This window comes from Pan paniscus, chromosome 9 (genome assembly GCF_029289425.2).
Source record: "Pan paniscus chromosome 9, NHGRI_mPanPan1-v2.0_pri, whole genome shotgun sequence".
NCBI classification, from domain to species: Eukaryota; Metazoa; Chordata; class Mammalia; order Primates; family Hominidae; genus Pan; species Pan paniscus.
The window spans coordinates 12,410,148-12,435,140 of record NC_073258.2 but is presented as its reverse complement, the minus strand read 5'-3'; the positions used below and the strand labels follow the sequence as shown (position 1 = coordinate 12,435,140).

Sequence of the window (24,993 nt, the reverse complement as noted above, 5' to 3'; positions counted from 1 at the left end):
ACTATATTAGAACCAAAAAGGTAAAAAGTTTCTTGAAATCTATAAAAGAACAACACTCCTAGAACCCAAGATATTAAAGAATCGTGGCAGTGATCATGTTTGGCTTCTGGTGATTTTCTTTTATATAGAGAAGGTAGGAATCTAGGTCTTAAATATCTTTGGTTCAGAGGAGAAGGATCTTTTATTTTTTGTAAAGATAGTGAAGTATTCACAGGTAAGAATTTTTAAAGAAGAGGCACGTATTTTAGTTCTGTGTAGAATATGTTTACTGCATCAGATGCTTTAATTAAAAACACAAAGCATATGAAGATTTAGGAAACATCCTGAGGTAGACAAGTTTTTCTAATCAATTATTGGTCATTGATTCTCTACTATTACCATCTAATATGATTGGTTATTGATTCTACTAACATATCAGCCTTTAGATTCTGTACTAAGTAATTCATAACATAATATTTTATGGGATTAAAATAGATGCTCTCCAAGGTCTTTTCTAGCACCTACATTTTGTTAGTCTTTGAAGCTTTATGAATAGTAACATTGGTTTATATACTCTTTCTTTTCTATTCAAATTTATCTTCCTCTAACAGCTTCATCACAACTAAAAAGCGAGATTAGTTACTTGCAGAAAACTTGCTTGCCACAGCCTCTATTTTTGTAGGTCTTTCCCTTGCTTGGAGTGCCCTCCTCTGTTCTTCATACTCTGCTCTTATCTCACCATCTCTTCCAAACTCTCCCAAAGTCTTTGACTCTGAGAGCCACTCGACTGCGTTATGCTTCATTTTGTCTCTAACTTTATATGGTTACTTATTTTTTATTTATTTATTGTTTGTACAAATATAGTCTAGATTGGAAACAATGATAAGGCAAGGACTCTGTCCAAGGTTCCTACTGAGTCACCCCTTAGTGTTCATCCAGTTCTCTGTTTGGCCTACAGTGGTGACTTTGGGTGTCTTACTTATGTTACTTGACTGCCAGTTAATCATATGTATATATCAGTCAAGAGCCTAAGAAAAATGAGCCATCAGAACTAAATAATTTCTCATTCTACCCTCTTTGGCCGTTTGCATGGGAATGCTTTGGTAGAAAAATAGCATTTGCTCCTGGGAAAGTGATCCTTGTTTTCACTTAGCCTGAGGCAGCCTACCACAATGGGGTGTTATGGGGGCTTTGAGAGGCAGCTTGTATTGTGCATGGCCTTGTCCTCACACTTCCATCAGATAGATGTCTTAGAATGAAAAGAATGTTTGCCCTTGACAGTCTTTCTTTATCCTAGCCTAGAATAGGTAAGCCATAGTTTTATATGCCTATGCAGTGAGTCTATTAGTTCCTAGAAGAATCCTATATTGTACCTTTTTATTTTTGTCATCCATCTATTTACCCTCCCACAATTTTTTTTTCTGTCAGCCTTCTTTTCTTTACCCTAAGTATACAGACTCACACAGTTCTCCCAGTAAATTAGTTAATAAAGAGATAGTTTGAGAACTAGAAGGAGTCTAAGGGTCATCTTGTTCTTCCATCTTATTTTAGAGATGAGAAAACTGAAGCTCAGGAGTTTAAGTGCCTTGTCCCAGATCACACACTGTCAGCAGAGCTAGGACTAGAGTCTGAGCATCCTGACTTGAACATTTGGTTCATGTTTTGTGAGTTAAGGAAATGTTTAGACACTTTCTGACTGTCTGAATTTCTCTGACTGAGGCCTGTGGAATGACAGGGTCTCTCTGAGTTCCAGAAATGACTTTTCCCTAGAAGAAATAGGGCCCTAAATCCTCAGGGAGGAACCACTAGACAATTCAAGGGTTTGATTGACCCTGTAACCCCAGAATGGAGGTGAAACCCCAAAACCTAAAATATTTTGTTTTAAAAATAATGTATATGTTGGATTTTTTTGGCTTGCAAATTGTATGAAATTATCACAGTTTTTGAGTTTGGCATATTTTGGAATTGATGTTTTGCCATTTGATTCTTTTTCCTAGTTGGTAGCCTTTGAAGTAGAGAGAATTAAAGTTGAAGAAAATAACCCAGTGAAGATGATAAAGCATGTCAGAGAACTTGCTGAGCAACTATTCAAAAATGTAAGTAAGTATATTTATTTAGACAGTCATTAATTTTATTTATTTATTTATTTTTCCATAAGTTATTGGGGTACGGGTGGTACGTGGTTACGTGAGTGAGCTCTTTAGTGTTGATTTGTGAGATTTTGGTGCACTCATCACCCAAGCAGTATATACTGCACCATATTTGTAGTCTTTTATCCCTCGCCTCCCTCCCACTCTTCACCCCAAGTCCCCAAAATTTATTGTATCGTTCTTATGTCTTTGCATCCTCATAGCTTAGCTCCCACGTATCAGTGAGAACATACAATGTTTGGTTTTCCATCCCTGAGTTACATCACTTAGAATAATAGTCTCCTATCTCATCCAGGTTACTGCAAATGCTGTTAATTCATTCCTTTTCATGGCTGCACAGTATTCCATCGTGTATGTGTGTGTGTATATGTGTATGTATGCATATGTATATATATATATTTGGCACAGTTTCTTTATCCACTCATTGATGGGCATTTGGGTTACTTCCGTGATTTTGCAATTGTGAATTGTGCTGCTGTAAACATGCATGTGCAAGTATCTTTTTCGAAGAATGACTTCTTTTCCTCTGGGTGAAACCCCGTAGTGTGATTGCTGGATCAAATGGTAATTCTACTTTTAGTTCTTTAAGGAATCTCCACATCATCTTCCATAGTAGCTGTACTAGTTTACATTCCCAACAGCAGTGTAGAAGTGTTCCCTGTTACCACATCCACTCCAACATCTACTGTTTTTTTATCTTTTGATTATGGCCATTCTTGCAGAAGTAAGATGGTATCGCGCTGTGGCTTTGATTTGCATTTCCCTGATCATTAGTGATGTTGAGCATTTTTTCATATGTTTATTGGCCATTTGTATACCTTCTTTTGAGAATTGTCTATTCGTGTCCTTAGCCCACTTTTGGATGGGATTGTTTTTTTCTTACTGATTTGTTTGAGTTTGTTGTAGATTCTGGATAGTAGTCTTTTGTCAGATGTATAGATTGTGAAGATTTTCTCCCACTCTGTGGGTTGTCTGTTTACTCTGCTGACTGTTCCTTTTGCTGTGCAAAAGCTCATTAATTAGGTCCCAGTTATTCATCTTTGTTTTTATTGCATTTGCTTTTGGGTTCTTGGTCATGAAATCCTTGCCTAAGCCAATGTCTAGAAGGGTTTTTCCAATATTCTAGAATTCTTATAGTTTCAGGTCCTAGGTTTTAAGTCCTTAATCCGTATTGAGTTGATTTTTGTATAAGGTGAGAGATGAGGATCCAGTTTCATTCTCCTACATGTGGCTAACCAATTATCCCAGCACCATTTGTTGAAAAGGATGTCCTTTCCCCACTTTATGTTTTTGTTTGCTTTGTCAAAGATCAGTTGGCTGTAAGTATTTAGGTCTATTTCTGGGTTCTCTATTCTGTTCCATTGGTCTATGTTTTTATACCAGTACCATGCTGTTTTGGTGACTATGGCCTTATAGTATAGTTTGAAATCAGGTAGTGTGATGCCTCTAAATTTGTTCTTTTTGCTTAGTCTTGCTTTGGCTATGCGGGCTCTTTTTTAGTTCCATATGAATTTTAGAACTGTTTTTTCTAATTCTGTGAAGAATGATGATGGTATTCCGATGGGGATTGCATTGAATTTGTAGATTGCTTTCAGTGGTATGGTCATTTTCACAATATTGGTTCTACCCATCCATGAGCATGGGATGTGTTTCCATTTGTTTGCATCGTCTGTGATTTTTTTCAGCAGTGTTTTGTAGTTTTCCATGTAGCGGTCTTTGGACTCCTTTGTTAAATATATTACTAAGGATTTTAACTTTTTTGCAGCTATTGTAAAGGGGTTGAGTTCTTGATTTGGTTCTCTGCTTGGTCGCTGTTGGTTTATTGAAGAGCTTCTGATTTGTGTACATTAATCTCATATCCAGAAACTTTGCTGAATTCTTTTATCAGTTCTAGGAGGTTTCTAGAGGAGTCCTTGGGGTTTTCAAGGTAAATGATTATACCGTCAGCAAACAGTGACAGTTTTACTTCCTCTTTACCGATTTAGATGCCCTTTATTTCTTTCTCTTGTCTGATTGTTCTGGCTAGGACTTCCAGTACTATGTTGAAAAGGAGTGGTGAGAGTGGGCACTTGTTCCAGTTCTCAGAGGGAATGCTTTCAACTTTTCCCAATTCAGTATTATGGTGACTGTGGGTTTGTTATAGATGGCTTTTATTACATTAAGGTATGTCCCTTGTATGCCAGTTTTGCTGAGAGCTTTAATCATAAAGGGATGCTAAATTTTGTCCAGTGCTTTGTCTGCATCTATTGAAATGATCATGTGATTTCTGTTTTTTATTTTGTTTATGTGGTGTATCACATTTATTGGCTTGTATGTTAAACTATCCCTGCATCCCTGGTATGAAACCCACTTGATCATGGTGGATTATCTTTTTGATATGTTGTTGGATTTGGTTAGCTAGTATTTTGTTAAGGATTTTAGCATCTGTGTTCATCAAGGATATTAGTCTGTAGTTTTCTTTTTTGGTTATGTCCTTTCCTGGTTTGGGTATTAGGGTGATGCTGGCTTCATAGAATAAATTAGGGAGAGTTCCTTCTTTCTGTATCTTGTGGAATAGTGTCAAAAGGATTGGTACTAGTGTTTCATTGAATGTCTGATAGAATTCTGCTGTGAATCCATCTGGTCCTCGACTTTTTTTTGTTGGTAATTTTTTAATTACCATTTCAATTTTGCTGCTTGTTATCAGTCTGTTCAGGGTATCTAATTCTTCCTGATTTAAGCTAGGAGGGTTGTATTTTTCCAGGAATGTATCAATCTCTTCTAGGTTTTCTAGTTTATGTGCGTAAAGATGTTGCCTTGAATGATCCTTTGTATTTCAGTGGTGTCAGGTGTAATATCTCCAGTTTCATTTCTTAGTGAGATTATTTGGATTTTCTGTCTTCTTTTCTTGGTTAATCTTGCTAATGGTCTATCAATTTTATTTATCTTTTCAAAGAACCAGCTTTTTGTTTCATTTATCTTTTGTAATTTTTTTTGTTTCAATTTCATTTAGTTCTGCTCTGATCCTGGTTATTTCCTTTCTTCTGCTGGGTTTAGATTTGGTTTGTTCTTGTTTCTCTAGTTCCTTGAGGTATGACCTTAGATTGTCTGTTTGTGCTCTTTCAGACTTCTTGATGTAGGCATTTAGGGCTATGAACTTTCCTCTTAGCACTGCCTTTGCTGTATCCCAGAGGTTTTGATAGGTTGTGTCATTATTGTCATTCAGCTTGAAGAATTTTTTAATTTCCATCTTGATTTCATTTTTGACTGAATGCTCATTCAGGAGCAGGTTATTTAAATTCCATGTATTTGCATGGTTTTGAAGGTTCCTTTTGGCGTCAATTTCCTGTTTTATTCCACTGTGGTTTGAGAGAGTGCTTGATAAAATTTCAGTTTTCTTAAATTTATTGAGGCTTGTTTTATGTCCTATGATATGGTCTATCTTGGAGAAAGTTCCATGTGCTGTTGAATAGAATGGGTATTCTGTGGTAGTTGGATGAAATGTTCTGTATATATCCATTAAAGTCCATTTGTTCCAAGATATAGTTTAAATCCATTGTTTCTTTGTTGACTTTCTGTCTTGATGACCTGTCTAATGCTGTCAGTGGAGTATTGACGTCCCCCACTATTATTGTGTTGCTGTCTATCTCATTTCTTAGGTCTATTAGTAATTGTTTTATAAATTTGGGAGCTCCAGTATTAGATGCATATATGTTTAGGATTGTGATATTTTCCTGCTGGAGAAGGCCTTTTACCATTGTATACTGTGCCTCTTTGTCTTTTTTAACCACTGTTGCTTTACAGTTTGTTTTGTCTGATATAAGAATAGCTACCCAGCCAGGCGTGGTGTCGCACACCTGTAATCCCAGCACTTTGGGAGGCCAAGGCAGGAGGATCATCTGAAGTCAGGAGTTTGAGACCAGCCTTGCCAACATGGTGAAACCCTGTCTCTACTAAAAATACAAAAATTAGCCAGGCATGGTGGCGGGTGCCTGTAATCCCAGCTACTTGGGAAGCTGAGGCAGGAAAATCACTTGAACCTGAGAGGCAGAGGTTGCAGTAAGCCAAGATCGCACCACTGTATGCCAGCCTGAATGTCAGAGCAGGACTCCATCTCAAACAAAACAAAACAAAACAAAACAACTAAAAAGAATAGCTACCCCTGCTCGCTTTTGGTGTTCATTTGCATGAAATGCCTTTTTCCACCCCTTTACCTTAAGTTTGTGTGAGTCGTTATGTATGTTAGGAGAGTCTCCTGAAGGCAGCAGATAGTTGATTGGTGAGTTCTTATCCATTCTTCAGTTCTGTATCTTTTAAGTGGAGCATTCAGGTCATTTACGTTCAATGTTAGTATTGAAATGTGAGGTACTGTTGCTTTCATCGTGCTCTTTGTTGCCTGTGGGCTTTGGTTTTGTTTTTTGTTATTGCTTTTTAACTTGTATTTTTGTTTTGTAGGTCCCGTGTGATTTATGCTTTAAAGAGGTTCTGTTTTGATATGTTTCCAGGATTTGTTTCAAGATTTAGAGCTCCTTTTAGCAGTTCTTATAGTGGTGGTTTGGTAATGGCAAATTCTTTCAGCATTTGTTTGTCTGAAAAATGACTGTATCTTTCTTTCATATATGATGTTTAGTTTCACTGGATACAAAATTCTTGGCTGATAATTGTTTCGTTTGAGGAGGCTGAAGATAGGGCTCCAGTCTCTTCTAGTTTGTAGAGTTTCTGCTGAGAAATCTGCTGTTAATCTGATAGGTTTTTCTTTATAGGTTACCTGTTGCTTCTGTCTCATAGCTCTTAAGATTCTTTCCTTTGTCTTAACTTTGAATAACCTGATGACAATGTGCCTAGGTGAAGATCTTTTTGCAATGAATTTCCAGGTGTTCTTTGTGCTGCTTGTATTTGGATGTCTAGGTCTCTTGCAAGGCCGGGGAAGTTTTCCTCAATTATTCCCCCAAATATGTTTTCCAGGCTTTTAGAATTATCTTCTTCCTCAGATACAGCGATTATTCTTAGGTTTGGTCATTTAACATAATCCCAGACTTCTTGGAGGCTTTGTTCATATTTTCTTACCCTTTTTTCTTTGTCTTTGTTGGATTAGGTTAATTCAAACACCTTGTCTTCCAGCTCTGAATTTCTTTCTTCTACTTGTTCAGTTCTATTGCTGAGACTTTCCAGAGCATTTCCCATTTCTAAAAGTGTGTCCAAAGTTTCTTGAATTTTTTATTGTTTTCTCTTTAAGCTATCTATTTCTATGAATATTTCTCCATTCACTTCTTGTATCATTTTTTGGATTTCCTTGCATTGGGCTTCACCTTTCTCTGCTCCCTCCCTCATTAGCTTAGTAACTAACCTCCTGAGTTCTTTTTCAGGTAATCAGAGATTTCTTCTTGGTTTGGATCCATTACTAGTGAACTAGTGTGATTTTTGGGGGGATGTTGAAGAGCCTTGTTTTGTCATATTACCAGGGTTGGTTTTCTGGTTCCTTCTTATTTGGGTAAGCTCTGTCAGAGGGAAGGTCTAGGACTGAAGGCTGTTGTTCAGATTCTTTTGTCCCACAGAGTGTTCTCTTGGTGTAGTACTCTCCCTCTTTTCCTATGGATGTGACTCCCTGTGAGCCGAACTGCAGTGATTGTTGTCTCTCCTGGATCTAGCCACCCAGCGAGTCTACCTGGCTCCATGCTGGTACTGAGGATTGTCTGCACAGAGTCCTGTGATGTGAACCGTCTATGGGTCTCTCAGCTGTGGATACCAGTGCCTGTTCCGGTGGAGGTGGCGGAGGGTGCAGTGAGCTCCATGAGGGCCCTTAGCTTTGGTGGTTTAATGCTCTGTTTTTGCGCTGGTTGGCCTCCTGTCAGGAGGTGGTGCCTTCCAGAAAGCATCAGGTGTAGTAGTGTGGAGAGGGACCAGTGGTGGGCGGGGCCCTTGAACTCCCAAGATTATATGCCCTTTGTCTTCTGCAACCAGGGTGGATAGGGAAGGACCATCAGGTTGGGAAGGAGCTAGGCCTGTCTAAGCTCAGATTCTCTTTGGGCGGGTCTTGATGTGGCTGCTGTGGGGGATGGGGGTGAGATTCCCAGCTCACTGGAGTTGTGTACCTAGGGAGATTATGGCTTCCTCTGCTGAGTCATGCAAGTTGTCAGGAAAGTGGGGGAAAGCCGGCAGTCACAGGCCTCACCCAGCTCCCACGAAAACAGAAGGGCCAGTTTCTCTCCCGCTGTGCCCCCCAGTAGCCCTGAGTCTGTTTCCAGGCAGAGGGCAAGACGGGCTGCCAGACGGGCTTGAAAACTTGCCCGAGGCTATCCGCCTCCCAGCTGCGAAAGAAAAGTGCTTTAGTTCTTCCCCTGCCTGTGAAGTCTGCAACCCGGATTTGCAGCCCCCACCACCCCCGGGGCTTCTCACCCCATTCAAATAGTTAAAAAGTTCAGCTAGAGAATTCCTTCTCCCTGTGGAGTTTTACCTGCTGCTCCTCTGGCCACCCTCCCGAGGGATCCCTGTGGTGCCAGGCAGGAATGGGCTGCTTTGGGACCCAGCAAGCTCCCAGGGCCTTTCTGCTGCTTTCTCTACCCCTGTATTTCGCTTGGCTCTCTAACTTGACTCAGCTTTAGGTAAAGTCGGAAACTTCTCCCACATTTAGACCTTCAGCTTCTCCGGTGTGTGTTCGGGAGAGGAGGGTCTCCCTTTCCCACTTAGACAGTTGGGGCACTCACAGTATTTGGGGTGTCTCCCGAATCCCGCAGGAGCAGTTCACTTCCTTCCGAGGGTCTGTGGTTCCTCTCCAGATTGCTGGTTTGTTCTTGCAGTTGATCTAGAGCTGAAACTCACAATGCAAGCCTCCACATGCTTCTCTGTCTGGAGCTGCAATCTAGTCCTGCCTCCCATCTGCCATGATCCACTCTATTTAGACAGTCATTAATTTTAAAAATATACTGTTAAATAAAGTATTTTGTTCACAGAACTAGAAAGCTTCCTGTGATAGTTTTTTTGCTCTGGATTGTAAATTATGAGATATTACAGTTGGTACTGTATATCAAAGTAGACCACATTTTTCAAAGTAATTTTCCTGTCAGTCAGTGTGTTATGAAAACATGTTAGTCACAATTTTTTCAGTTAGTCATTTGCCCTCATTATGGTTTTCATTTGGGTCTCTTGTAAGACATAAAGATTAGACTCACTGGAGACCAGAACCACCTCAGACAGAACCGACCAGTGTCCTCTGCTTTGGCTTGGCACCGCGGTTGGCAGCTGGTCAGGAGTTGCATTGTTTTGAACAGAGGGAGCGAAAAGCTGAAAGAAAAAAAGCAAATTGACAAGTGACCACAGAAACACAAGGATGAAAATATTCCATGGATAGAGGAAATGCAATAAGTTAAAAGGACTCGGATGTGGTAAAGTGTGAAATAACTATTTGAACACCAGGAAAGAAAAGAGCATAAAATGACAGAGATTTTATTCATATGGAAAAATGGATTTGGGCTAATGAGTGTTCCTTATTTCTCCTGCTGTGAAGTTTTGAGTCCTAAGAAAAGTAAAGTAAGTCGGAACTATAGTCCTCCAGGGAAAAGTTGAGGGAAGATGTGATTTTTTTTCATTACGATTAGGTCCTGAGTTTAGTAAACAAAAAAATATTCTGGAAGACAGAAATGTAACATTCTATACTGTTTCTAATCTAAACATTGTCAAAGTAGAAATTTTCTTTTAATTTGTGGTTCTAACATATACTTTATCTGTATAGCAAATAACTTCTGCAAAGACAACTCAACTGATCTAAATTTAAAGCCATATCATTGATTTAAATATAATATTGGCATCCAAAGATTAAAATATAATAATGGTTATACATTTTCTCATTAGTCTTTTCATAAGGGAAATATAGAATTGAACATTAAAATCTTACTAATAAGATGGTGGTTATTGGTTGTATATCTCTTGAAAAAATAAAAGAAATTAAATTATAAACCAAGTAAACTTGTTTTTGCCAATTTCAAACGTTTTTTAAATAATTTCAACTTTTATTTTAGATTAAGGGGCACATGTGCAGATTTGTTAGCTGGGCTTAGTGTGTGATGCTGAGGTTTAGGGTACGATTGATGCCATCACCCAGGCACTGAGCAGAGTACCCAGTAGTCACTTTTCACCCCTTTCCCTACTCCTTTCCTCCCCTGTCTAGTAGTCCTCGGTGTCTATTGTTGCCAGCTTTAATGAGTACCACTTATTTAGCTTCTGGGGAAGATGTATTTTTAAGGAAATAGTGAAGAAGAATTCAGGGTCAGTATCCTGACTCACAACAGGTATTGTTTAATTTAGTGATTTGACTAGATGGACCTTTTTGGACACTGGATTATTAGTCAGTGCTTTGTCACATTCATTTGAAATTTGAGAACCAATTGGATACAAGCAGGGATACTAAAACATTTGTTTCTTTATGTTATTCCATTATTTCTGAGTTTTAAGTTCTACATTTAGAATGTGATCTTTCTTTGAGGGAATAAATACTTTTTTGAAAGAGAACAAAGTAAAGTTCAGAGGTTTCATATTAAAACAAAAAAAATCCATCTTTTATGAATTATGCTTATCTAAATTTTGGTAAATAGAAAATTCTTGCTGGGCGCAGTGGCTCATGCCTGTAATCCCAGCACTTTGGGAGGCCGAGGCGGGCAGATCACAAAGTCAGGAGATCGAGACCACGGTGAAACCCCATCTCTACAAAAAATACAAAAAATTAGCCAGTCGCGGTGTCAGGCGGCTGTAGTCCCAGTAACTCCGGAGGCTGAGGCAGGAGAATGGCGTGAACCGGAGCTTGCAGTAAGCCGAGATCTTGCCACTGCACTCCAGCCTGGGCAACAGAGTGAGACTCCGTCTAAAAAAAAAAAAAAAAAAATTCTTAAGTTCTGTTTTATCAATTGCTAGTGGTTCATTATAAATTCTGGAAATAGATATGATCTGCCAGTAATATTAAGGGAGCAGTAATATTACTAACACATGCAGAAATCATTAGCCATAACATTTCTTGTGCCTGTTAAAAGATGAATTTAGGCTGAGTGTGGTGGCTCATGCCTGTGATCTCAGCACTTTGGGAGGCCGAGGCAGGAGGATTGCTTGGGGCTAGGAGTTCGAGACCAGCCTGGGTAATATAGTGAGACTCCATCTCTGCAAATTTTTTTTTTTTTTTTTTTTAATTACAAGAGGCTGGGTATGGTGGCTCATGCCTGTAATCCCAGCATTTGGGAGGCTGAGGCGGGCAGATCACTTGAGGTCAGGAGTTCGAGACCAGCTTGGCCAACATGGTGAAATCCCGTCTCTACTAAAAATACAAAAATTAGCTGGGCATGGTGGCACGTGCCTGTAATCCTAACCATTTGGGAGGCTGAGGCAGGAGAACTGCTTGAAACTGGGAGGCAGAGGTTGCAGTGAGCCGAGATCACACCACTGCATCCAGCCTAGGTGACAGAGCAAGACTCAGTCTTGAAAAAAAAAAAAAATTACATGTGGTGATGGACACCTGTAGTCCTGCCTGTTCAGGAGACTGAGGTGGGAGGATTGCTTGAGCCCAGGAGTTCAGCCAAGGAGTTTGAGGCTGCAGTAAGCTATGATTGAGCCACCGTACTCCAGCCTGGGCAACAGAGCAAGACCCTGTCTCAAAAAAAAAAAAAAAAAAGATGAATTTAATTTCAATTTTAAATTACTTAACACAGAAGTACTTTAATTGACTGTTACTTGTAGATTATTAGCTTTTTTACTAAGAAGCAATATTTTCAGATTTCTAAATACATCACACATTAAATCATAATACTGGTTTAGCAAAAGTATAAATAAATTATTTTTCTGGCAACTTGCATGCCAAGATCTGTTACTTGAATTTATTGACTGATCACATTTTTAGTTATTTATAACCATGCCTGATATAATAAATGTGTTTCCTGATTAGTATACTAAAACTTAAAAAAGAAATCTGGTAGAACTCTGTTAGAAGGAAAACTTGTGTTGTATGCTGGTCTTTGCCACTTATAGTGGCTGTGTAGAAGTAATTACAGCATGATCATATGAGAAATTTCTTTTGACCTATTATAATAATAATAAATATTGAGTTCATGTATAAACATACTGCTTTTCTTTCCATGCTCAGTTGATGATGCAGGAGTTGGCCCACTTTGGCTTTCAGAATCTTCAGTGTCTGCATGAGAGCAGTTAGCTATATTGTGCCAGGCATGGAATTAAGCACTTTACATACAATTATCTCTCATCCTCATAAGGACAATGTAAGGCAGGTGTCATTATCCCCATTTTAGTGGGGCTAATTGGCTCAGAATCATATGACTCTTAAGTGATTAAATCCAGATTTTAAATTAGGAATTTTCATCTATTCATTTCCTAAGCCTATGTTCTTTCACTATAAGGCTGGATCGCCTCCAATTGGAAAAAACGATGTTTCCAGTAGTTGACTTTACATGTTGTTCTTTTTGTTTGTTTGAGACAAGATCTCACTCTGTTGCCCAGGCTGGAGTGCAGTGGCACAATCTCGGCTTACTGCAGCCTCGACCTCCTGGGCTCCAGCAATCCTCCTACCTCAGCCTCCTGAGTAGCTGGGACTACAGGCATATGCCACCACACCCAGCTAATTTTTTTGTATTTTTTGGTGGAGACGGAGTTTCACCGTGTTGCCCAGGCTGATCTGGAACTCCTGGGCTCAAGGGATCCACTCGCCTCGGCCCAGGAGGTCGAGGCTTGAGCCCAGAAGGTTGAGGCTACATTGAGCCGAAGTCCTGCCACCACACTCCAGCATGGGTGATAAAGTGAGACCCTGTCTCAAAAACAAAAACAATCAAACAAACAAAAACACGGACAATCCCTATTCTTTAAAATTGACACTTTAAAAGTGATCATCGTGAAGTATTATTATTAAGAGATTATATTACTAGGTAAGAGCCCTTCAAATGTCTTCTACATTTCATGGGCCTTATTGGAAATCTTTTTCACAATCTAATTATATTTCATTTAATTGAATAAATTCTATTAGTTAAGTACTTATTAGTGCCAGGCATATTCTAGGTACATAATTCTCCTAATATCCTTCAGAAAAGGATACATAGACATGACAAGTAAGAATTTGTGACTATCCCAGTGGATTGTCATTAGATTGTCTGAGATTCCTTCTAGTGCTAAGATTCTGAAGTCCGTGATGACAAAATCATCATTCATGAAGTAAATACTTTATAAAGTTAAAAAACAGAACATGATAGTAAAGTTACTTTCTTAGGTTATGCAGGAAATTGGGGGAAGGGAGGCACGATGGTATCAATGGAGGAAAATAATCCACATGGTTCTATTTTTAACTAGTCAGTTGTTGTTTTTTTAATCACATTTCTAAAATTCCCTTTTGATAAGCAAGAACCAACCATCTAATTTGACTCTTTCCTTGTTATTGGGTTGGAATTGAGACCTGGTGATTCCATTCAGATGTTTGTAAATACTTTATTGCACTGAAGTCTGGTATGTGTATCTAGGTCCTCTTTTCATTTCCCTTTGAAGCACCTCAAAAATATACCTTAATTTTCCTGTCTCTTCTCACCACTCCTTTATATTGCTTTTTAGTGAGATTTTAGGAATGTGAGTAGGATGAATTGTAACTGAGCTTAGCTGCTCTTTTAGCTTTCTGGAGCTTCCCGAATAATTAAGAAAGGCATTTGGTGACTTTGGGGGAATGGGTTAGGTGGAAGGAAGGAGAAGGAAATGACTAAACCCACTAGAGACAAACAGTGTAAGCATTGGTAACAAAGATTATTGTAAAAAAGATATTGTAACAGAGATTATCGGCAACACCTCTATGCAGCTTCTTTCCATTCCCAATTGATAATGTAGGGGTTGGCCTACTTTTTTGGCTTTCAGAATCTTCAGTGTCTGCATGAGAACACAAGTAACTACTTCCCTGCCCTATCCCTATGATTCTTTTTTTTTTTTTTTCTTAAAGAGACAGGGTCATGCCCTGTCACCCAGAAAGGAGTGCAGTGGCTTGATCATAGCTCATTGCAACCTTGACCTCCTAGGTTCAAGCAATCCTCCTGCTTCAGCCTTCCTAGTAGCTGGGACTATACAGGCACACATCACCATGCCTAGCTAATTTTTTGTAATTTTTTTGTAGAGACAGGGTCTCACTATGTTGCCCAGGATGGTCTTGAACTCCTAGCCTCAAGCAGTCCTCCTATCTCAGCCTCCTAAAATGTTGGGATTACAGGGGTAAGCCAATGCCCCTGGCCTCTATGATTCTTGATATGCACATATGAAGGACCACTAATAAATGTTTTCACAAAGTGAGAACATTAAGATAGGCCAAGACAAAAAGATAGGCCAAGACAAGAACTTCATAAAACTTCTACTTCAGGGCATTAAGAAATCAGTTGGGTGGGGTGTGGTGGCTCACGCTTGTAATCCCAGCACTTTGGGAGACTGAGGCAGGTGGATCACGAGGTCAGGAAATCGAGACCACGGTGAAACCCCGTCTCTACTAAAAATACAAAAAAATTAGCTGGGCATGGTGGTGGGCGCCTGTAGTCCCAGCTACTCGGAGAGGCTGAGGCAGGAGAATGGCGTGAACCCGGGAGGTGGAGGTTGCAGTGAGCCGAGATCACGCCACTGCACTCCAGCCTGGGCAACAGAGCAAGACTCCATCTCAAAAAAAAAACAAAAAACAACAACAACAAAAAAGAAATCAGTTGGACATGCGTTTTATTGTTTTACATAGTACAGTTTTCGTAATTTGTTTTGCATCTGCAATAGTATAAAAATATTTGCTAGATACGTAATTTGACAATTTTTGTTTTATTGTTTTTTGCTTTTTATTTTGGAGGTGGTGTCTCACTTTGTTGCCCAGGCTGAAGTACAGTGGCTATTCACGGGCATAAACATAATGCACTACAGCCTCAAACTTCTGGGCTCAAGCAATCCTCCCACCTCACGCTCCCAAGTAGCTGGGACTACAGACACTTACCACCATACCTGGCTTTGTCTGACAGTTTTAGTAAAAGTTAAAGGAAATATTAAAGAACTTAAAATTCTGTGTAAAATAATATCAGATATCTGGGCCAGGCGCAGTGGCTCACGCCTGTAATCCCAGCACTTTGGGAGACCAAGACGGGCAGATCATGAGGTCAGGAGTTGGAGACCAGCCTGCCCAACATGGTGAAACACCATCTCTACTAAAGATACAAAAAATTAGCCGGGTGTGGTGGCATGTGCCTGTAATCCCAGCTACTCGGGAGGCTGAGGCAGGAGAATCGCTTGAACCTGGGAGGCAAAGGTTGCAGTGAGCTGAGATCACGTCATTGCACTCCAGCCTGGGCAACAAGACAAGACTTAGTCTCAAAAAAAAAAAAAAAAAGAAGAAGAAGAATATGAGATTTATAATTGTGCCTTATGGATATTTCATTGCCCAGCATTGAACCGAATAGAATCCTAATGGGAGAATAAAACTCAAATACAAGAAATAACTAGTCCAAATCAAATAAAATCTACGCCCTTTACATTTCTGCAAAATGTTAATTTCACTACCAGGTTAATTTCACTACATGTCATCTACACTGATGATATTTATACTGTTTGCCAACTGTGAATAAAGGAATTTTTTAATTATAGGAAGGAAGTAAAATATTGTGATTACCTTTAGAGAGTCAAGACATAGACATAAACGACTTATATAGATAATGATGATGAAATGAAGCCCTGCCCGCAAAGCATAGGCTTCAAATTGAACCCCCCTCCCGTCCTATCTGATTTCTTTGTTCACTTATAAGTCAGGTTTATCATGATCTAATTTTTATATACAGTAAAATGTATACTTTTTAATCTACAGTTATGAGTTTTGACAAATGCATGAAGTCATACAACCGCTAGCATCACAATAAGTAGGTAGAGTATTTCTATCACCCCCCCAAAGTTCCTTAATTCTCCTTTATAGTCACATCTTCCCACCACCTCAAACACTTGGCAACCACTGATCAATTTTTTTGTCTGTATAGTTTTGCCTTTTCCATAATGGCATTATGTAGTTTTTTGAGTTTAGCTTCATTCACTTAGCACAGTGCATTTCAGATTCAATCATGTTGCTTCATACAGTTGTTTATTCCTTTTTCTGAGTGGTAATCCACTTTATGGATGGACTAAAGTTTTATTTACCTGTTGACCAACTGAAAGACAATTTTAGCAATAATGAATAAAACCACCCCAAACATTTGCATAAGTTTTTGTATAAATATAAGTTTTCATTTCTCTTGTATGAATACCTAGGAGTGGGAGGCTGGAATATATGGTAATACAATATTTAACTGTATAGGAAACTGCCAAACTGTTTTCTCAAGTGTCTACGTTATTTTGCATTTTCATCAGCAGTATATTAACATTCCATTTGTGCCACATCTTTACTAACACTTGGTATTGTCAGTTGGTTTCTTTTTTTTTTTTTTTTTTTTTTTTTCCAGTCAGGTTTCGCTGTTGTTGCCCAGGCTGGAGTGCCATGGCACAATCTTGACTCACCACAACCTCTGCCTCCTGGGTTCAAGCGATTCTCCTGCCTCAGCCTCCCAAGTAGCTGGGATTATAGGCATACACCACCACACCTGGCTAATTTTATATTTTTAGTAGAGGCGGGGTTTCTCCATGTTGATCAGGCTGGTCTCGAACTCCCGTGAGCCACCCGCCTCGGCCTCACAAAGTGCTGGGATTATAGGCATGAGCTACTGCGCCCGGCTGGTTTCTTTCTTTTCTTTTTTTTTTTTTTTGGGCGGTGTTGGGGGGGGTCTTGTTTTAGCCTTTCCAACAGGTATGTGGTGGTATCTCATTGTGATTCTAATTTGTATTTCAGCAGGTGAGTGAGAGTATAGGACTGTTAGCTGGTCTCTGTATGTTGCCTTCGTACTTGTGACAAGAGTACTTGTCTTAGAATAGGAAATCTCTGTCTGGAGTCATGAATTAGAGCAGTGGTTCTCAACAGGAGCAACCCTCCCACCCTACTTCATGAAATTGGTCTGGAGACATTTTTGGTGGTCACAGTTGGAGGGACTGTGCTACTGTCATCTAGTGGATAAAGGCCAAAGATACTTCTAAACATCTTACAATACACAAGACACGTACTCTTTATCGCAAATAATTATCAAGCCCAAATGTCAATTAGTGCATAGGTTGAGAAACCCTGAATTAGGGCAACCAGCATATCAAATATTAAAGTCATCTACTTGTATTAAGGATAAGACATTCAGTTGAATGTCTCAGTCATCTCACAAGGATGTGATCCTTGAAAGTCCTATGAAGTTGGAAAATTGAGGATGAGTCATTCCATCAATGTCATGTACACTACCAGGCAACTCTAAAGAGTCCAGTTACGTTTTGACAGTGTTTAACAATTTACTCCAGTGACAGTATTGCCATCAACTGTATTAGAAAACAAATTTGTGTCACTTGCTATCCCACATAGCTCTAAGTATAATTTGTGCACGTTAAATAATTTCAAATACTTGAATTAATCTGGGAAGCTTGATAAGCTCTAACAATATCATATTGATTTGTCTTTCAGTGCTGAGACCAATGCATAGGAAAAATTTTCTTTTTCCCAAGGTGGCTGTTGCCTACTTTGAATTTCCACTGGGGTTTGGGGCTTTTGTTGTGCCTTGCTTTGCTTTTATTTGAAATTAGTTTCAAGCCTTGTATTCTGTAACCCCTAGGCATATTCTCACTTAGCCTACCAAAGCTGGGGGTAGCTGGGCATGCTGCAGGGGGGAGGAGTGCTGCAGACCAGATGATGTGTGTATATGTCACTTTTTCATGTCTGAGAAAAATCATTCTACCTCCAATTACTAAAGTATACTCTTAAAGCAGGATTATAGAGACCATTCCTTGAAAATCATTATCCAAATTCAAAATGTAAAAGACAGTGCATTCTGCCAAACTCTTTTCAGTAGTTTATTTTGGTTACTTTGGAAAAAAATGTTGCCAGGTTCACTGTAAGTGTTTAGTTGTCTAGCCCTTGTTTATTACTTTATATTTGCATTTCTCTGGAATCAAAGATGAAAATTTGGCTGCTACTTTGTACTGTCGGAAAATAACGGATTTCCTTATTTCAACAAGGAGATTCAACACAAAATTTGGCTGTAGCTTTTAATGAGCTTGGTGATATTCAAGGGACCAGTCCAAACACATCTTGTGTTACAAGTAAAAGCAGATGTTTTTAAGTATATGCAGAATACAGTGAGCCCTACCCTAAACCTCCTCTCATTGCTACTGTCTTCTCAAAAGTCATTTCGTGACCAAGTTAGGTTCAAGGTAGCAAATGTGGTCCTTTACATTTATCATGCTGCCCGTTAGAGGGCAGCAGTATACAGACTCAGGAGCCAGAAAACCAAATATTACTGTATTCTGGGGCATAAGTCTTTTTCAAATCTTCTAAACACAGCTAAATATATCATAATTTAACAAAATCCCTAATCTGCATTTTGGTGTAGAATATCTATACAACTACAGATATTCAACTTTGAACTTTATTTTAACATGATCTTTTAAACGCTTGTAATTCTAAATTGTGTATGGATTTGGTTTACAATATTTCTAATTGCTTCTGGGAAGACTCTATTTAAAACTTATTGGAGGGCTGGGCGTGGTGGCTTACGCCTGTAATCCCAGCGCTTTGGGAGGCTGAGGCTGGTGGATCACGAGGTCAGAAGTTTGAGACCAGCCTGAACAACATAGTGAAACCCCGTCTCTACTAAAAATACAAAAGAATTAGCCAGGCATGGTGGTGCACACCTGTAATCCCAGCTACTTGGGAGGCTGAGGCAGAAGAATCACTTGAACCCGGGAGGCAGAGGTTGCAGCGAGCAGAGATCGCGCCATTGCACCCCAGCCTGGACAACAAAGTGAAACTCTGTCTCAAAAACAAACAAACAAACAAAAAACATATTGGATACTACTACTATAATTACTAAAATATAAGTAGTTGGTAATGTGTTGGAAATCTTGGGAGAAAGAGGTGGCTTTAGTTATAGAAGCATGGTACCATGCCATAGAATATGCAGAGAATAAGAGAATAAATATTTTTTAAATGAGTGTAGCCAAAATTTTTGGAAAACAGCCTTTAGATTCATTCTGGGGTGGTGTGTGTGTGTGTGTTTGTGTGTTCTAACAGCTTTACTGTAACAGCTCGTTCAATACTCATAAGAACCTTATGAAGTAGGTACTATATTATTATCTTCCTTACAGATGTGAAAACTACAACACAAGGGGTAAGTGAATTGACACTGCACCAGGTCACACTACTAGTAAGTGGCCAAGCTAGAGTTTGAAACGAGTCGTTCTGAAATCAGAGATCATGAACTAAAAATACTTTGTTATACTACCTCTCATTGAATTGTCTAACCTTTCCCCCTGAATCGTCATGCCACCTATCTCTATCATATTTTCTCACATAGTCCTGTTTTGGGGCTCTCTATTCTATTCCATTCATCCTTTTAACCCTTCACTAATAACAGTTGTTGTACTGTATTAATTATTAAAGGTTTATGTAAGTTTTGATATCTGGAAATCTTAACTCTCCCACTTAACTCTTCTTCAGAATTTCCTTGACTATTTTTGGTCTTTGTATGTCCCTATGAAGTTTAGGATGAACTTACCAAATTATAGGACCAACTCTTTAGAGATTTTGACTAGAAGTGATATGTGCATCCTTCTTTTTCTTTTTCTTTTTCCTTTCTTGAGACAAGGTCTCACTCTGTCACCCAGGCTGGAGTGTGGTGGTGCAATCACAGCTCACCACAGCCTCCGTCTCCCAGGCTTAAACTATCCTCCTCCTTCAGTCCCCTGAGTAGCTGGGACCATGGGCAGGCACCACCATGCCTGGCTAATTTTTTATTTTTTTGTAGAAATGGGGTCTCACTATGTTGCCCAGACTGGTCTTGAACTCCTGGACTAAAGTGATCTGCCCACTCTGAACTCCCAAAGTGCTGAGATTACATAAGCATAAGACACTGTGCCTGGCCAATGCATCCTGCTTTTTCTAAACCACCCCAAGTCATTTTTGGAAAAAGACAGAAGACAGATAATATAACAATAGAGAAAAAAATATATATATATAACTAGAAAAAATACTGGTGTTACTAAGATTATTTCTACTTTTATTTTTCCAAGTTTTAAATTTTATTATAAATATTTACTTCATGGGAAATATATTTAGAGTTTTAATTTTTATTATAAAGAAAATACAGATAGAAACCAAAGTAATGAATATACTTTAAATAATTCAGACCTCAAGATCCACATGAATTACCTGGCCAGCCTGAAAAAAAGATACGTACCCAATATGTTTTAGAGAATTGATATTTATTATTTTTGGGAAGACAGTATATGAGTAAGAGTCATGCGTAAAGAACAGAGAAGAACAAAAACACTACTTTTTGAAAAGGGCAATTTTAGACACTATAGGCCAGTGACATTGGTGTTAAGTCCAGACAGAATTGTAAAACACTTTTTCAACATTTGGTTTAGAAAGATTACTAAGAGTTGGACTAAGGATTTACTTACTTATTTTTCCCTGTCTTTGCTAGATATGGGGGGAAATACAGAGCATGTATGAGAGCTGCTTTGGCAAGAGCAGATTTTAAATCTGATTTCACCTTCTGAGGAGCCTTATATAAGATAAGCTTAATTATATAACTTAGGCAAAGTTGTTTTCCCTGCATCACATAATAAGGACTAGAGCAAGAACTGGAACCCATGTGTTTTGACACTTACGGCAGTGGGAGGAAGCAGTGTGTTTCTATTATATTGCTGAGACATACTAGCTATATCATCTGCCTTAGCCCAACATTTTCTTTATCTAGGTCTGGGCCATATAACCAAAAAGAATTGTGGGGAGCAGCCCTAAGAAGTGATGGCAGTTGGCCATTTTAACTGTCAAGAGGATGTATGGGAGGCTGAGGCGGGCGGATCACGAGGTCAGGAAATCAAGACCATCCTGGCTAACATGGTGAAACCCCGTCTCTACTAAAAATACAAAAAATTAGCTGGGCATGGTGGTGGGCCCTGTTGTCCCAGCTCCTCGGGAGGCTGAGGCAGGAGAATGGTGTGAACCCGGGAGGTGGAGCTTGCAGTGAGCCGAGATCGCGCCACTGCCCTCCAGCCTGGACAACAGAGCAAGACTGCGTCAAAAAAAAAAAAAAAAAAAAAAAAAGGATATATGGGATAGTACTGAGTTTAATCTACAGCATGAATAACATAAGTTCAGTGGGAATAAGGAATTTTCTGGTCGCAAAGAATAAGTGTTAGAATTGGTCAAGAATAGTTGTAAAGCAGCCTTCCCTAGAGAACTTTATGAAAGAATGGATTCCATTCTACCTGGAGTGTTTGAGATCTAATCCTGCTTAACTAGATGACTAAAAAGTTCATGTCAACCCAAAGAGTCTACAAAAATATTAGCTGACACATTTAATTCAATTCTTGCAATCCTTATGTGTGTTCAGCATTGTGTCCCCCTCATTAAGATGCAGTGGGAAGAGCTTTAGAGTGCCTGCTGTGTGCCAGGCAGTTTCTAGACGCAGTAGGTATACATCTACTCTCATGGAGCTTTATTTTATGGAGAGAAGGATAGACAATAAACAAGTTAAATAAAATGTAAAGTATGTGAGAGAGTGATAAGTGATATAGAGAAAAATATAACAGGGATAGGGAGGGTGTTGGGGAAGAGAGTATAATTTTAGATAAGGTGGCTTTTGAGCTAAGAAATGCAAGAAAGGAAGGAGGATGCTGTACAGATTCATGGGGCACAGGCATTCCAGGCAGAGAGAACAGTTAAGTGCAAAGGCTTTGAGTCAGGAACAAGAAGTTCTGTGTGTCTAGAGCAGAAAAAAATGAAAGAAATCATGGCAGGACACATCATATAGAAAGGCCAGATCTTGTAGGGTGTTGTAAGTTGTTTTAAGAACTTTGGGTTTTATTGTGAGTGAGATGACAAGCCATTGGAATGAACAGAACGGTTATGTGATGAACTGACATACTCTTAACTAGATCACATAGTCTGCAGTGTTGAATGAAGGAGTACAGGTGGAAGCAGGGAGACTAGGAGACTGTTGTATTGCTGTAACGTGAGGTGTTGACTTGAACCAAAGTGTTGTGAAACTGGCCAAGTTGTAAACATTTTAAAGGTAAAGTCCACAAGATCTGCAGAGGAATGGATAGTTGGGTGTTAGAGAATGGCATTAAAGATAACTCTAAGCTTTTTGTCTAAATGATTGGAAAAAATAAATGTGCCATTTACTGATGTGAGGAAGACTGAAGAAAGCAGGGATAGAGGTGGGTGAAGATTAAGAGCTGCATTCTGGACATAGGTTTAGAATTTTTTTAAAAATCCAAGTGAAAATATTGTATAGAGAGTTAAACATGTGGGTATGGGGTTTAGGAGAAAACTCGTTTAAAGAAAAAAACTTGTGAATTGTTGGTATTTTTATGGTTTAAAGATAGGAGACGAAGTGATCACCAAGGGATGAATGTTAATAGAAAAAAGACCCAAGGACTGAGCCCTGAGATATTCACATTGTTAAGGGATTAGGGAGATGAGAAATAGACAAAGATGTAGCAAGAAGACCTAGAAACCAAGTAAAGAAAGTGTTCATGGAAGAGGAAGACAGATGCCAAGCTGTATCAGATGCTGCTGATAGAGCATGTAAGAAGAAGTAAGATTTTGGTACTTCATGTTTTATGGCGTATATATGAATGTATGTATAACTACCCAGCTCGTGTCCCTGTAAGCTCCCACTCCCTTCCTGGTGATCTGCCATTGTTATTTTAACTTGGAGTAATTTTACCTATGTCTGATATTACAGGAGAATCCAAATCCTCATATGGCATTCCAGAAAGTTCCACGGCCAACAGAAGGATCCCATTTGCGAGTTCATATTCTTCCTTTCCCAAAGATTAATGAAGCCCGGGTTCAGGAATTAATACAGGAAAATGTTGCTAAGAACCAGAATGCACCTCCTGCCACACGAATAGAAAAGAAATGTGTTGTGCCAGCAGGTCCACCTGTTGGTATGTATTTGTCTGTCTGTTTTAAAAGTAAACTGTTTATAAGGATGTAAGACCCAAAAAGGAAAAGTGTGCAATTTGATGAATTTTCACCAAGTGAACAAACTCCTGTAGCTAGAATCAGAGCATTATCAATACTCAGAAACTGTTTCATTCACTGCCTCCCAAAAAGGGTAATCATAACCCAACCACTGCCACTATAGAATCTTCTCTTTTTTTAATAACAGCTTTATTGAGATATGTTACATACTGTAAATTCGCCAATGTAAAATGTGCGATCCCATGATTTTTAGTATATTTACAGACTCATTCAACCATTATTACTATTTAATTTGAGAATATATATTATATATTATATATATTTATATATATATAATTTATTATATATATTATTATATATAATAAATATATATTATTTATATATTATATTTATATATTATATATTATATATATTATATATAACATATATTATATATTATATATAACATATATTATATATTATATATATTATATGTATATTATATATATTATATATTATATATAATATATATATTATATATTGTATATATAGTATATATTGTATATATATTGTATATATAGTATATATTGTATATATAGTATATATATTTTTTATATATACAGAGAGAGAGAGAGAGAGAGAGAGAGAGAGAGAGAGAGATGGAGTTTCACTCTTGTTGCCCAGGCTGGAGTACAATGGTGTGATCTCGGTTCACCGTAACTTCTGCCTCCTGGGTTCAAGCAATTCTCTTGCCTCAACCTCCTGAGTAGCTGGGATTACAGGCATCTGCCACCTCGCCCAGCTAATTTTGTATTTTTAGTAGAGACAGAGTTTCTCCATGTTAGTCAGGCTGGTCTCAAACTCCCGACCTCAGGTGATCCGCCCACCTTGGCCTCCCAAAGTGTTGGGATTACAGGCGTGAGCCACTGCACCCGGCAAGAATGTTTTTATAACCTAAATAGAAACCTCACACCTATTAGCAGTCACTCCCCATTTCCTCCCCAAACCACCTTCTCCCCAGCCTTATACAGTAATCTACTTTCTGTCTTCATAGCTTTACGTATTCTGGACATTTTATATAAATAGAATTATACAAAATGTAATCTTTTATGACTGGCTTCTTTCATTTAGCATAATATTTCCAATGTACATCTATGTTGTAGCATGTATCAGTATTTCGTTTCTTTTTTTTTTTTTTTTTGAGACGGAGTCTCGCTCTGTCACCCAGGCTGGAGTGCAGTGGAGCAATCTCGGCTCACTGCAAGCTCCGCCTCCCGGGCTCACACTGTTCTCCTGCCTCAGCCTCTTGAGTAGCTGGGATTACAGGCGCCCGCCACCAGGCCCGGCTAATTTTTTTGTATTTTTAGTAGAGACGGGGTTTCACTGTGTTAGCCAGGATGGTCTTGACCTCCTGAACTCGTGATCTGCCCTCCTCGGCCTCCCAAAGTGCTGGGATTACAGGCATTAGCCACTGTGCCAGGCTTCATTTATTTTTAAATGTCTGAATAATACTCCGTTGTTTGGATATATATCACATTGGTTATTTATCCATCAGTTGATGGATATTTGAGTTGGTTCTACATTTTGGCTATTATGAATAATGCTGCTGTGAACATTTATGTGCAAGATTTTGTGTAGATATGTTTTCATTTCTCTTGGATGTATACTTAGGATTGGAATTGCTGGGTCATATGGTAATTCTATGTTTAATGTTTTGAGGAGCTGCCAAACCATTTTCCAAAGCGGTCGTGCCATTTTAGATTTCTTTCGTTCTAATTTCAGCCACTGATACTGAACATTTTTTCATGTGCTATT

The 24,993-nt window shown here is 38.8% G+C and overlaps 1 protein-coding gene across 3 annotated transcripts in view; it reads left to right on the top strand.

Moving 5' to 3' along the window:
- The window catches only part of SBF2 (SET binding factor 2), a 528,888-nt gene that overhangs the window by 310,570 nt on the left and 193,325 nt on the right, over positions 1–24,993 (top strand). For all 3 annotated transcript variants that reach the window (XM_063608381.1, XM_003818147.6, XM_055094099.3), the window contains exons 13-14: positions 1,977–2,075; positions 22,958–23,162. In XM_063608381.1, coding sequence (XP_063464451.1) covers positions 1,977–2,075; positions 22,958–23,162 — 304 coding nt within the window. The remainder of the gene's footprint in view (positions 1–1,976; positions 2,076–22,957; positions 23,163–24,993) is intronic.